This window comes from Buteo buteo, chromosome 2 (assembly GCF_964188355.1).
Source record: "Buteo buteo chromosome 2, bButBut1.hap1.1, whole genome shotgun sequence".
NCBI lineage: Eukaryota > Metazoa > Chordata > Aves > Accipitriformes > Accipitridae > Buteo > Buteo buteo.
Genome location: NC_134172.1, coordinates 42,821,160 through 42,835,983, shown reverse-complemented (window position 1 = coordinate 42,835,983; position 14,824 = coordinate 42,821,160). Strand labels below are relative to the sequence as shown.

Below are 14,824 nucleotides of genomic sequence, written 5' to 3'. Positions count from 1 at the left end.
CAAACATACCAGCAACTGCCACCAAGATTACATTTTACAGAATCAAACAAAATGCTATTGATTTAATAACTCAAGTTAAGGGTGATTTGATTTTTACCCTGTATCTGTTAACACATCATAGGGTTCATCAGTTTTTACCATGACTTTTGTTACCAGGAAGTATGTCATATCGATTACTTGTATGTAGGCAAACATGTTATCTATCGGCTTTTATTCCAAAATTACGAAGTGATCACACAAAGGAATAGCTAAAATTTACTCCAGTCCCCTATGCAATTTCCATAATTCCATACATTCCATTTCCATATTCCAAATTAATAAAATCCAGGTGAACTTACCTACAGTTTGGAGGAGGGTCTAATGTAATTTCTGCAAGTTCTTTCTGAATTCTTAAGAGGGGAAAAAAAAAAAAAGATTATCAGGACTTTTTTCCAATATCTTTCAACTTTACGAACATTTCTACAGCAATCAATAATAAAAAAATACAATTCTTATAATTTCTGATGGAAAGCTGATACTATAAGGTTTCATGAAACTGCTCAAAAAAATGTGGAACTAAAAATCCAATCTTTTCAATCTTTTCTGAAAAATGAGCCTCCAATCTGTGACAAGTTATGCCATGAGCAGCCACCTAGAAAATCCAACTTCTTCTATACGTCGAGGTTCTCAGCTCTTTTGCTCACTTACAGATAAATTAAATGTCTTGTATACCCTCTTTCTCTATTTCCCCTCTGCCTATATGTCTCATAGCTTTTGTTCTCCAGAATATTTAGCTTCTTAACGTATCTCGTACTAGCAGGGGAAAAAACCCCAACTTCATAGGATAGTTGTCTCTCACCCTGCTGGAAAGAGCTCATGCTGGTCTTCTCCATAACCTCCTCCTCTAGGTACTGGGGGGCTGCTATCAGGTGCCCCAAAGCCTATCCTAAAAGTGAAGCGCTCCAGCTCCCTGGCCAGGCTGGGGACCTGCCGCTGGACTTGCTCCAATGCTTGCCTTCTTTGTACTGGGAGGCCCAAAACCAGGTACATGTTATTCCAGACGCAGTCTAATGAGAGCTGAGCAAAGGGAGATAAATCACTTTCTTCTATGTATACTGACTCTGCTCCTGTTAATACACCCCAGGAGGCAGTTAGCCTTTGTTGCTGCCCCGTGTTGAGCTTGCTGTCTGCCAGGGCCCCCACGTCCTTCTCAGCAGAGCTTCTCCCCAGCCTGTATCATTACAACGGATTAGCCCTTCCTCATGCATGATGTTACATTTGTCCTCGTTGAATTTCACTAGTTCCCTGTCAACGCTCTCTTGCAGCTTGCTGAGGTCCCTCTGAGCAGTAGCCCTGCCCCTGGATGTACCAGCTGCTCCCCCCAACTTGCTGTCATCCGCCAACTTGAGAGTGCGCTCTGCCATGTCCTCCAGGTCACTGATAAAGAGGTGAAGCTGGGCAGGTCCACTCCAGATCCTGGCAGTACTGCACTCGTTACAGGAATCCTGCTGGAGGTCCTCCTCCAGGCAGAGCAACTTCGTTGTTAAGGATTTCTGGATATTCCCAGGCCGCCGTTTCTATGCCAAGTCCTTGAATTCCTGATCTCTGCCACATCTGGCAATATGGGCTCTTTTCCGTTACACCAGCGTCTGATTGAGAGCCAGTATCATCCCCTCTGAAGAAATTTAAACATGCAGAGTAGGAGTTTACAGAGTTCCCAAAGGAACTTGTAGGAGTTTACAGTTCCCAAAGACTTGCCAGAGTATGATGCCATAAGCAGGACTGTGATGGCCACCTTCCCTATAAACTACGCCCAAGGCTTTTTTTATAGGCTACTTCAGTGCAAAAACACGCACATTTAGAAGGAGGAAGGAAAAAAAAAAACCAACAAACAATTCAATGTACCTTCAGTATTTTCTTCTTCCTTTCTCCTTCACAAGATTTCATGTGCAGGAGCAGATTGCTATTCCTGTTATTCCCTACACTAAAAAAGAAAACCTGCCATGATAATACCACCCAAATGCCTGAGAAACATGCTCAAGCCACAACTCAAAAGTTCAGGGTTATCTTGTTAAAAATGACTGCCATATCTTGTTAAAAATTACTGCCACCCATTTTGCACATAAATACAGGCAAAGAAAATGGTTTATCAAAATAAACATTCAGGTATACTGGCATATATAACAAAAATGAGCAGTTTAATTTTCTATGTAATGTTAAGATCCAAATACAATCTTACATGCTAAGGAGTCTCACAGACACCATCAAAATTCCCCTTATGCCACTATGAGCTGATTTTCTGGCTGTAATGAATAAATGAACCAAAGGCAGTAGAACTGGCCTGAACCAGAAACTCTAATCCTTTATCATTCACATTCTGAAATAATTAGGATGTATGTGGGGAAGATTTGTAGGTAGAGGCAATAATCATGTATTAGACCAGCTGATATAGCTGAAAAGATAAAAACACTCTTTCAGATGCTCAGCTTTTCTTCTAAACTCTATGCAGCCCAACCCTACATACATATAAACTAATTACCCCTGTAGAGGGGGAGAAATTCGATGCTTATTTGCTTTTTCTACTCATTGAAATATTTACATCTCCAGTACATAGAATTTGCCCAATATCATTCCTTTTTTGCAAAAATACAGGCACAGGCTGCTTAATCAATATTTGCAGCAAGTCATTGTAGTAACACTGAAAATTGACCACACTTTTTAAAAGGGAAAATCTGATTAGTGAAGTCTAAGCACAATAAACATGTTGCTTTTTAAAAGTTACTCAATTCTAACAATTCCAACAGTTCACACCTTTTAGAAGGGAGATGATACAAGTGTAGGAAATGCTTAAAATATTTCTTCTGTATATGTCAGATTTCTACTGTGTTTTAAAATTGTATACTATCACAAATTCAAATCACGGAAAACCTAGGTAGCATGGAATCTCCTTCAATTTCATGTTTTATGGGTTGTTTTTGCTTTTTCTGCCTTTTGGGAAGTTACAGAATGATGGCATTGCTACAGAGTCGGGGATTATTCCTTTGCTTTACATATAGTAGTGAGAGCAGTTAATATTTCACTGCATGACAATGAGTCCAAGACATATCAAGAATGCATTGACAAGTGTAGCTTAAGTCCTAGATCAAAAACCTTCCGTTCTTCCTCCTAAATCCTAACCCATGTCCCTTTCATTCTGAAAACAAAAGGATACACAGCTCTCTCCTTTTCTCCCTCTGTTCTAGTTCAACTCAAAATGTCTAACTTCTAATGCCAAGAGCACTAAAATTGTCCTTCATCAAGCTTTTCCTGTGACTGCGCAAACAAGAAGAAAACACCTTTCTGCCTCAAGCGATAATTGATCAGATAGTACTTTCTATGTATGTTCAAAAGTCCTAATTGCTTTTGCAAGCATCTAAGATAAAAGAGATGTTTCATTCGTGATTATTTTTACACAAACAAAATACAACATATGCATACGATACTGCCCATCAATTGCTCCTCAGCAAGCTGTCCATATTTATCTTCCTACTCTGTGGCATCCCAAACTAAAATTAATATATACACCTTACACCTCTTTTGTTACAACCTTAATTTACCTTGCATTCATGCTGAGAGCACATTCATAAACAGTTTCTGTAGAGCAGCTGACATGCAAGAGCTTGTTCACGTGTCACAGCATTCAAAGTTACAATTAAATCGTCAGACAACATCCCAGAGAGCCTTGCACTGATAGATACCTCCAGTGTGCAAGCTGGCCTTTGTCTGCACAAGTTACTCCACTGCTCTGGCACTTGTTTCATATCTCCATTGAGTTGCCCTGAGAATCTGGCACGGGAAAGGATGTGCCTCATTTCCTTCACTGACCACAGAGAGTTCACTGTGAGAATATGTGGCCTCTGGCAACAAAACATTTTTTGCAGGGTCCTTTCTGGCATCTCTTTCTTTGGATTTTCTGCCTCAGTACAGTTATGTTTAGCTATGTCAGAGAGTAAAAGGACTAAATTAAAATCATTGTATATATCCAGTTTATATTTAAATTAATGACATACTGGTTTACTATATATTGGGGAGTGGAGTGATGGCATGGGGAGAAGCCCCTGCTAGTAATCAAAGCCTTGGGCTGTACACATAGGATATTTAATTTGCAACGTCTGATCTGATACTCTTTGTTTGGTCTTAAAGAAGTCATTTGACCCCTCACTCTCTCATATATATACACACACACACACACACATATAAAAATATTTTTCCCCTCCACTTTACTAACAGAAAAGAACAAACATAGTTGCCTTCCAGTAATAGTGCAAAGGTTAATCTACCCCTAAATTCAGAAGCATGAAAGTACATTGTGGATTTCAAATATTATTAATTCTCAGAGACACATATTTACTACTGTTCCAAGCCTAGGGGGACTGTGTGTTGTTTCCTTCATGAAACAGTTGAAGTTCTCTAAAGCTAAGAAAGAAATGAACATGTCAGAGGATTTCCCAGGAAGATTAATAGGAAAAGAATTAAAATAAAGGACTACATGACAATGAGCTATTTTTACCATGTCTACTTTTCTAAAATATATGCCTCTTTACTCATAAAAGCCAGATGAGCCTATACTCCATACTGAAGAATACGCTATTTAGAAAATACTAAGAAATGCAATCACTGGTATGTATTTCAATCTTACATAAACTGTGACTGAGCAGGAAATTGATCTAAAGATGGTTAGATTCATGCTGGAGGAAAAGAAATACCCTCGCCTCCATACTAGATACACAATAAATGACAAGGATATTTCTTATAAGAAAAAGCACTCCATATTTTGCCATCATATTCAACATGCTAAATATCATTCCCAGATTCCTTGAAAATAGTGCTGTGATAAACTTCTCTGAGAAAAAAAGAGGGGAAAAAAGCTCATTTTTATTTTGTTGAATTTCAAACAAATTTAATCCATTACCCATTTGCTACTCCTTAAGTTTGTAACTTCTTTCAATAAAGAAAAGATTACAACTAAAGTTTTAAAGTTCCCAAGTCATTGTAGGCACAGATATTTATAAAAAAATTCCAGGACTGGACACAAAGGTTGACAGATTTTCAACTATCAACTTCAGAAGCCAAGCAAAACAATACATTTTTTTGTTGAGCTACTATGTCAGCCAAGAATGGTTACACTTCTCTCAATCCAAAGGTCATGCTAAGATTTGCTACTTAAGAGGTAACAAGATGCCTGCTGTTTTCAAGGACAGCAATTCAATTCCATGTCTGAACTGTAATTGTGATGTGCAGCGAGTTTCTCAATCTTGACATGTTAGGTAAGAAAGGTTGCTATTTAAGGTGATGCCCTCTGGGTGAGGAAAATTGAAGGACCGTTACACTGTATGACATATACTGTAAGCTATTACACCTGTATAGCAGCTAGCCCTAAAAGTATTAACAGAGAAGGACGGCGTGTGATGGCATTCTGCCTTCTTGATGCCATCTACAGCAATGCTAAGAGAAGAAACTCCATATCTTAAAAACAAAAATCTTACTCAAAAATGAATTCAAGTGGTTTCATATAGCCTCCGTAATCAGATCATTTTGGAAAGCAGTAAGCTGTGGGAGTAGTATACTCATACATAAGACATGCTAGCAGTTTACTTTTACACAAGCAAAAGTCAGCATACTGCTAAATCGTGATTTATATAAAAACCTAATGCTACTGAAAATTCCTTAAATCTGACTACATAAACATACAAATAAAAAGCAAAACAGAAGTATTCCAAATACAGATGCACAAACCTTCATTCTAATCCAAGATATACAGTAGGTATCATAATGTAATCCAAAAATACTGTGACTACAATTCCATATGCATGAAAAAGCTTTCCAAGTGAGAAAACATGACTTCCAGACTCAGGTTAGAATCAAGTCTGCAGTCTGTAACCTTAGCTCCAATGCTATGTTAACTTGCTGGTATTCTCTGCTTTAAACAGGAATTAAGGAATCTTGACCAAAGCCACAACTTCAGTACACTCTGTTATTTGGGGTTTTTACTGATTTTAGCAGAGTTGACTCCTTTAACTATAATGGAGTTATCAGAGGGAATTGCATAGTAAAACACTTAAGATTATTGTGACTTTAGAGTAATGCCATACGAACCCACAGAATTAAAAAACTAGAAAAGGAAAAACTTGCTAAACATATATTCAGTCTTTTTTCACTAGGACAGCTGAATTACTTCAATTTATTTCAATTTTTAAAAGATTACTATTTTAACCTGGTCAATAACAACATTCCCATTGAAGGAGTATAGCCTTATTCCTGCACTATTTTTCATTTCTAATGAAAAAAAAAAATAATATTACTATGAAGATATTTTATGTAGACAGTTTCTGTAGTACTTATCACATATTGAGGACTCTATGCCATTTTGTTTCCTTCATGTTACTCCTCTCCGTTTTATCCTCTACTTTAATTTCTGATTTTCCTTTCTTGAGGCATTACTGATTTTAATTAAAAAAGCAAAGAAACAAAACCTGTGATATGAAAACCTGGTCGGATTAAGAAAGTTTATAGAAATGTAATCCCAATTCTAACACAGTGACAAACTACTGAATACTAAATAAAAAAAAAGAAAGAAAAATTACTATGATACTATTAAAAAACCCTGTTAGTATAAATCTGTGTTGCTGTGATCCTTCCACAAAGTGCTATGACAACTACCACTCCTAAAATACATTTTTTTTTAAAAATATTATTTATTGTGCACATACCTACAGAACTCTTATAAATCATCACAGCTTTTAAAATGCATAATCAAAGACTTTCCCTCAATATTAGTACACATGTGAAACGGGCTTTAGAGTCTAACTGGCAAACGTACTGATGTCAGCAACTGGCATAATTAGGTTCAGCAGAACCATAAGCAGATATAATTAAACTTTAAAAGGTTTAAGTAATTTTATCACTGTGAAATGCATGTTGATAAAAGCTCTAAGCTTTGAAGATACAAAGCTAAGATTAATAGACCAATTTCTGACATATCATTATTAATTTTTTAATAGGAAACTGTCCACAGGCTCTTGTCAGAATTGTGGCATCATTACATTAGGCATTGTACAAAGTTCAGAACACATAAGACTCTTTTCTAAAGATGTTAAAACCTGGTTTTTATGACCTTAAAAGTCATGACTAGTCCAATATTCCTAATATTTAAAAAATAACAATAGCAGGAAGCAGACAAAAGAGAAGAAGGCCAGAAACCATAACAGCTATGAGAATTAACTACATGAATAACATCATGGTTTGAAGTGAAAGTTGTTTTGTTTTGTTTTTTCCCTTTTAGTCATAAAAGGAAACATGGGCAAGCTTTGCTGGCCATCCTGTAAGTGATATGACTAGGTTGTCTCCTAACAGTGTCACAGTAGGAATGGGTCTCCAGAAAGCATTTCACCGGGGAAGGAAAAAAAGAAGAAAGGCTAGCTGTAATGAAGGTGTCTATGGCAGAAGAAAAGCATGACAATACTTCAGTGGAAAGACAGAAGAGACTTCAGTTCAGAAAAGTACGTAAATGTTAAGGAACAGATTAAGCCAAGACAAAGACTTGAATCCTGAAGGGATGTATATACACATTTATATACCGGTATTGATGGACTCCTACTACATGCATATGTTATAAATTATGGCAATTGGGCCTTGATTCTTCTCCTTTACCACAGCACCATAGTGGCACAACTCCAGTGGTTTTTCTTGTAGTTTACATGGCCTTGAATTAGCAAAGAAACAGGATCTGGGAATTCTGCATCAGGACAGTCTGCAGAACTGGTCTCTTGTCAGATTATTTTAAAAGTGTTTTTTAACTTCAGTCACTATAATCCCATTTGAATTCTGTTGCCTAGACTAGCACCCCTACATGTACTAATGGAGCAACACTAAACTGTAAATTCCTTCTGTCTGGTCCAAGGAAGAGAATCGTTAGCTGGAGATTGACATGATAGCATAGAATAATTTAAATAGCTATTCTACAAACCCACCTTTCCTCTCAAGCAGAAAAGAGAAGGAAAAGAAATGGGTATTAAAACAGACCACAGTTTAAAGTAATGAAACCAACGTGCATTTGTTGTTCACTTAAATATTTCTGACCTGACCATCTGGGAAAAGGAAACGCAGTACTTTACAGCAATAGGTATTATGGTAGTCCTAACATGCTGAGTTACTGAACTGTCTGAAATGTTTATGGGTAATTAACTATAAGTTACACTGACAAGTTTCAACATCAGTCATACATACACATACAGAGATATATTTTATAAGGCTACAAAACTGTCTGAGTTTTACTAGCAATAAAAAAATGTCAGCTTTTATCATGCAAGCTACTATTAAAACCATGTGAAAGAGCCAATCTGTCAAAGAAAGGAAAAAAGTATACAAGTCTCATTATTGTGACCAGTCTCAAAAGGCTATTACACTGACATAGTAGTGTTATAATAAAACAATAAGAAAATTAATATACTGAGTCAATACATACATCTGATAGTCAGCTGAAAAAAGAGGAAGGAAGATAAGCAGCCAGAAAGAACACTGTACCTTTTAGCACTAGTTGACAGTTTAGCAGCTGTTTTGCTTGATATTTTGCCCTCTTTTTTCTTGGGTTGAACTTGCTCCCTTTCTTGTTCCTGCTGAACACCTTCACGCTGATCTCCATCAGAGCTGCCTCCACTAGTGCTTGGACTATCATCAACTCTCTGCCCCTCTGTAGACATGGCAGATGCTGCACTGAACAAAAACCAAACAGCAAAAGTCAGCTTTTTCAGAAGAAACTGTCCAATAGTATTTCTTACATGCCTTAAGGAAACAACACATGAGATTCATGTCTTTGTCTTAATACATAATACTTGTGTTACAGTACTTCAGTAATCTTAGTAATGAAGAGTTTTGCCATAAGCATCTTAACAGTAATTCAGGAGTTGGTAATTTTAAACCCCATACCAAATAAATAATAAACCCTTATATATACAAAAAGCATAAATTATTGTAGTTAAGCTGGAACCATAATTCTGTAAGTGTAATACCATTCACTGTGAATTATATTTTTCAACCACTCGGCAATATCATGAGTTAGCTATCTCATCACTATGCCACCGGTTGAAATCTAGAATAGTTTGTTAAAAACTGAGAGTTATCACTATCTTAAGACTCTCTGTTATCCCATATGAATTGAATCTGTAGGCTCATTCCAAGTCTATAATGTGGGTTTCCACATTACAAACTCCACATCTTGGCATGCTCGATGGAAACATTAACAGAACCAAAAGGTACTAACACAGGACTATTTGTATTTACTAAAACAGTACGCTTCTAGAGCAGTAAGCACACTGGTAGAGGATATAAGGAAGTTTTTTCCTGACAAATTCTGTTCAGGCAACATGAGGCAACAAAGCTGTCAGAGAACACGAGCGACAAGAAATTTCAGTATATTTCAGAAGTCAAGTTAATGCTTTATTTGCATGCTTCTGATACTAGTTAGCTATTTTCATTTCTTTCTTCATTTTAAATAGTATAACAATATGCCGACAGATGAGGAATTACAAGCCCACTGTTACAGCTGTCATGACTTCTCAAACTGTTCTAATGAAGGGCAGATGTCCATGAAAAACTCTTACTGAATTAGCCTATGTGGTGGCAATGACTGTTAGAAAATTTTACAAAAAAAACCCCCAAATGGTCTTTCCTTTAACTCCAAACCTGTAATTTATATATGCATTTTATATATCGTCCTCTAGGTATTTTAATAAAAGAACCGCCTTCAAAGTGCACAGGCCCAAATGTTACTTGCTTACACCCACGCAATCCCCATATATCGGGGTGGTTTTCTGATCAAATCTGTCTGAATCAAGAATTTGCTCTTTCATACACAAAGAGTTTTAAAATGCTGTGAACTTCGACTTGCTTTTCCTCTTACCTATGTACAGACACCATCACAATTAAGAACAAAACTATTCACCTTGACTATTATATGTTTTAATACTCTCTCAAGGGAGAATAATGAGATTGCAGGCTCAGATTCAACCATGCTCATTCAGTGGATTAAAAAAAGTTCATCTCCCTGCACATATTTACGGAAAGAGATAGCCAAGGAAAAGTAAAGTAACATCAATGCCAACAGGGTTAATGTTGAAAAGGACAATTTTAAAAAGGCCATAAGTGTTCTAGTTATAGCTGCATGTAAGAAAATAAATTTACTCCTGTTCTGCAATTTGATTCTATCAAATAGTGCACACTGTGGAGTGGAAGAACTAAGCTTTTCAGGCATTATTGACACAATCCAACTAACTTCAGGATGAATTGGGTCTTTTTTGTCTAATTTAGGAAGCTATACTGAAAAGGAAATCTGGAAGTATGGCATCCCTTCAAAATGTTCAGATGCTAAAAGAAACAGCAAGTAATAGCAAGTGATAGATATGGGACTAGGTTTCCCTTAATCAGCTTAAGCTACATTTTGGATTTTATTATGGAAAAGAATATTTTATAAATATATTTTCATATATAAATTTATATAAAAACGTAACACCTAGCCTGCTCATTGAAGTAACTGAAATAATGCGTAGTTTGCATCCTAAAATTAAAAAACAAAAATTGTTCATTCTTAGAGAATGATCTTTCCTACAGTACAGCTACAATACTATATTTAACATAATTCCTATATCTACACAGGTTAATATTTAGATATTTACATCCTGGTTGACAGATTTTAAGATAAAGCAACAGAAGATTTAGAGGTAATAAAACAAAAAAGCATCGCATTCTGACAAGTCAAAATATGCATTTAATAACAGTAATGCAATTTTGATAGTAGGTACCCGTTTTCTTTGCTGCTACATACAGCTAAAATACAATCTCATCTTTTTTTTGTAACACTTCTGATGGCTTTTATTTACTCTAGATTTTAGTTCTGATCTTAATACATTTAATTTTAAAGAGAAAAATCCTCTTCACAATGTACATAGGCTTTAACACTGCAGGCCACAAAGTTACAAGCATATTTAATAAAGCCTATATGCATAGGACATCTGCTGTGAATAACCTTGGCTATAAATATTATTATTATCCAAAACCAACTGTAATCACTTTGTAAGTTCAGGTTACTATACAGCAAACAAACACTGCAACAGTAGCCCAGAGCATGTAATTACTGTAACATGTAATGCCAGCATTTACAACAGGAAAATACTTAAATCTGTCATTTGATGTCTGGCTAGTTTCTTGAGTTTTTTTCCTCCCTCCTTCCCTCTCTATCCCCCTTTCTGACATCTGGGCAGTTCTTTCCATTGCCTTTCCTCATGATATCTGCAATTTTAGGGATTTTGCATAGTTCAAGGGATGCTCAATACTGCAGTAAAAGTGTGTTTTAAAGGGCCCGAAGTTAGATACTTCGAACATGGTCAAACTTAAAAGACAAACAAGCACATGAACAAATAAGAGAAGGGATTAAAAAAAAAAAAAATCAGCCGAGAGGGTGACACTGTTAGGAAAACATTTCACTGCCACGAACACAGACAGAGAAATACAAGATACTCCTTGAATCTGGACAGCCATGAGTGTTTGCAACTGTCACACGGAGTGAGAGGAAAGACGCACGACGCCCGGGTCCCTGGCTGCCAGGCTCTTCTACATTCAGACGAGGGTTGCTAACCTCCCTGCTGTTTTGCTGAGAAAAATGAGCAGAGGGGACAGAGGAAGGAGTGAAAGGGGACTTAAAAGTCTCTCCCTTGACGTGAGATGATTCAGCAGACAGAGAGATTATAAGCCTAACTACAACTATCAATTCTAAGTGAAGAGTGTCCAAAAGATCCTGCTTCTGTCATATATATCCACTGGCACCTTGCCCTCCCTCCTCAAAAGGGGAAAAACCAAAACCAAACCACAACAAAAAAAACAACCACCCCCGCCCCCCCCGCCCCCCCCCCCCAAAAAAAAACCAACAAAAAAACAACCAAACAATCCAGCAGTCAGGGACAGAGAGATCCTGGCAATGTGCAGATGGGTCCCTAGGGCCGCAGAGCTAGTGATGATGTCTTTCTAAAGCGGTCTTAATTTCCTATAAGCCAAGATAAATTGAGTATTTCTGCAGGGTCCACGACGAGCAGCAACAGCAGCGGCCGCCTTACTTCATCTTCATTAGAAACCGTAAAGGGCAAAGGACCAAAACACCACCGGAGGGGACGCAGAAGGAGCCCAGTTTCTGTCCGGGCACGGTCCGCCTCCGAGAGGGGCACCCGGAGGGACGGGACGGCAGCCCCCGGCTCCTACGGCCCCACCGCCGCGGGTGGGCACACACGCGACTCGCCCGTCTGCCCCCGCCCGTCGGGGAGACCCAGCGTGCAGCATCGGGCCGTACCGGGGGGCGGGGGGGGGGCACGGGCACCCCCAAACGCCACAGGCACCCCGCAAACCCCGCCCGGGCAGGCGGCGGCGGGGCCGGGGTGAGAAGTAGGAGACAGCCGGGCAGAGGAGGAGGAGGAGGAGGAGGAGGAGGAGGAGGAGGAGGAGGAGGAGGAGACTGCGAGAGGAAGACGTCGGGGGCACATGAGGGAAGGGAGGGGGTTGGGCTGCGGGGCTCCTCGGGGGACCCCGGGGGGGTTGGGGGGGGCGAGTAGTGCTCCTCCCGAGGGGCTCCAGCCCGGGTCGCCCACAGCTGCGGCAGGGGTGTGTGGGGATGGCGTACCCCGGGAGGCTCGGACATGGCGGGGGGGGTGGGGGGCGGGGGGAAGGCAGGGGGTCCGCCGGAACGACCCAGGGGCGCAGCGAGTGCCGCGGGGACCACGCGATCGGCGCGGAGCGGGGCCGGGGGGGGAGCGGGGGTGGCCGCTGCTCCCGCCCGCAGCGGGGCAAGCAGGACAAATGGACACGGAAGAGTTGTTGAAGGGGTGTGGGGGTGCTGAGGAGCAATGGAGTCTGGAGCGATGACCGGAGGATGGATGGATGGAGCCGGGGGGAGCGGGGAGCGGTGGCAGAGATGCCGAGGTGGCAGGGGGCGGCGGGGGGCGGACGGGACTGTTGCTAAGAAAGGGCACGGCCGGGGATGACGGGGGGGGAAGGGGGTACCAGGCAGCGCCGGGGGGATGCGGAGGGGGAGGGGAGATGAAGGATAAAGGTAGAGACCGGGGGTCGCAGTTAAAAGGGGGGGGGAGGCTGCCGTGAGGGAGGGATGGCGAGGGACGGGGGGGGGTAGGAGCCTGGCGGGGGGAGGGGAGGCAGACGGGGACCTAATCCGGGGCAGAGGTGTACCTCGGGAGGGACGGGGCGGGCGGGGGGGGGGGACGGGACACAACACGGACACGACCTCTGCTACCTGCAGGCGAGCGCAGGTCTCTCTCTCTCTCCCCCTCTCCCTCTCTCTCGCTGGTGCCGGGCACAGGCTGCGGGACAATCTGACGCGGTCGCCCCGACTCCGGCCGGGCGCGGGGCTGGAAAGGGGCTGCAGCCGCTCACGGAGTCATGAGCCCGCTCCCCCACGCTCCTCGCCCTCTTCTTTCTTCCCCCTTTTCCCCTCTCTCCCGAGCAGCAGCGGCGGCCGCTGCTGCTGCTGCTGCTGCTTCTCCCACCGCCGCCGCCGCTCCTGCCCCCGCTGCCCGAAGAGAAGTGAAGCCGCTGCCGCGCGCGCGCGCGCGCCCCCGCCGCCTCCGCGCGCGCCCCCGCCCGCCCGGCCAGCGCCGCGCGCGCGCCCGCCAGCCAATTAGCCCGGGCGCTCGCCGTCCGCCAAGGGAGGGGAGGGGCGGGGCGGGCGGGCGCGCGCGCGCGCGCTTTCGGCGAGGGGGCGGGCGGGGGGGAAGGCGAAAGTGACAGGCGGGCGGGGGGGGGACGGGGACGGGCGCGCGCCCGCGGGGGCCACTGGAGGCCGCGCGCGCCGCCGGGGCGGGGGGAGGGGGAAGAGCCTCCGGCGGGAGCGCGCGTTAAAGGGAAGCACGGGGGCGGGGCCAGCGGGGCCGAGTAGGAAGGAGGCGTGAGGGGATGGGGGGAGCCCCAGCCAGGGGGTCGGGCTGCTGCGCAGGGGGATGGAGGTTAGGGTACCCGGCCCTCTTGCCTCCCGCGGCCAGGTCAGCGCGGCCCCACGCCGCCGCGTGTGCCCGGCTGCGCCGCCGGCCCCCCGCGAAAGTCCCGGAGGCGGGCGGGAGCGGGGCGGCCGGGCGGGCCGGGACAGGGCAGGGCAGGGGGGCGGCGGGGGCCGGTATCAACTTTCTTCGCTCTTCTCTTCTTTTTCTGCCTCTTTGTTCCCTCCGCCGGCCGCCCCCCGCCCCCGGTCCTGCCGGCCCGCTGCCCGCACCTCCCCGCGGCCTTTGTCTCCGCGGAGCCACCGCGCCTCTCCCTCCGCCTGCCGGGGCAGCCGGAGCCCCGCCGGGTGGCCCTGGGGGAGCGAAGGGGGCGGGCGGCGGCCGGCGGCGGCCGGGCGGGGAGGACGAGTTACCTGGCAAGGGGTGGTGGGAGGGCAGGCGGGGGGGGGGGGCGAGGCCGGTGCCTGGCGCTCATCCTGTCGCGTCTGTCGCGGTAGTTCCGACCACACGGCTGCTGGGTCGCGTTAGCGCGGCGCGGTGGCACGAACAGCCCCCGGCCACTAACGACGCCGGGTGACCCGCCGCATCCCAGCTGGAGGTAGGCGCTGTAGCGCGGTTGTAGTCCGGCAAATGAACCTCGCCTCCCACGCAAGTCGGCATTCCCTCCGTGGCAAGCATCGCAGTGAGGAACGGGAGAGGCCAAGGCAGAGCCACGCTCAAATGCTGGATTTTTAGCATGAATGATATTAACCTGGAAGGAAACAAACCTCTGACAGAACTGGCTGTCAGGTACCCGGCTGTGTTGGCCTGAGATACTT

At 43.6% G+C, this 14,824-nt stretch overlaps 1 protein-coding gene across 4 annotated transcripts in view; it reads right to left on the bottom strand.

Annotated features, from left to right (window-relative positions):
* The window catches only part of LOC142042345 (ubiquitin-conjugating enzyme E2 E2), a 220,313-nt gene extending 206,710 nt beyond the window's left edge, over positions 1-13,603 (bottom strand). Inside the window, exons 1-3 of one of the 4 annotated variants that reach the window (XM_075052189.1) lie at positions 13,307-13,603; positions 8,542-8,730; positions 339-389 (exon numbers count right to left, since the gene is read on the bottom strand). In XM_075052189.1, coding sequence (XP_074908290.1) covers positions 339-389; positions 8,542-8,717 — 227 coding nt within the window. In that variant the 5' untranslated portion in view covers positions 8,718-8,730; positions 13,307-13,603. Of the gene's footprint in view, positions 1-338; positions 390-8,541; positions 8,731-11,948; positions 12,441-13,306 lie in introns of those variants that run through there. The other 3 variants (XM_075052192.1, XM_075052201.1, XM_075052209.1) reach the window with 3 other exon arrangements.
* Positions 13,604-14,824: the final 1,221 nt, after the last annotated feature.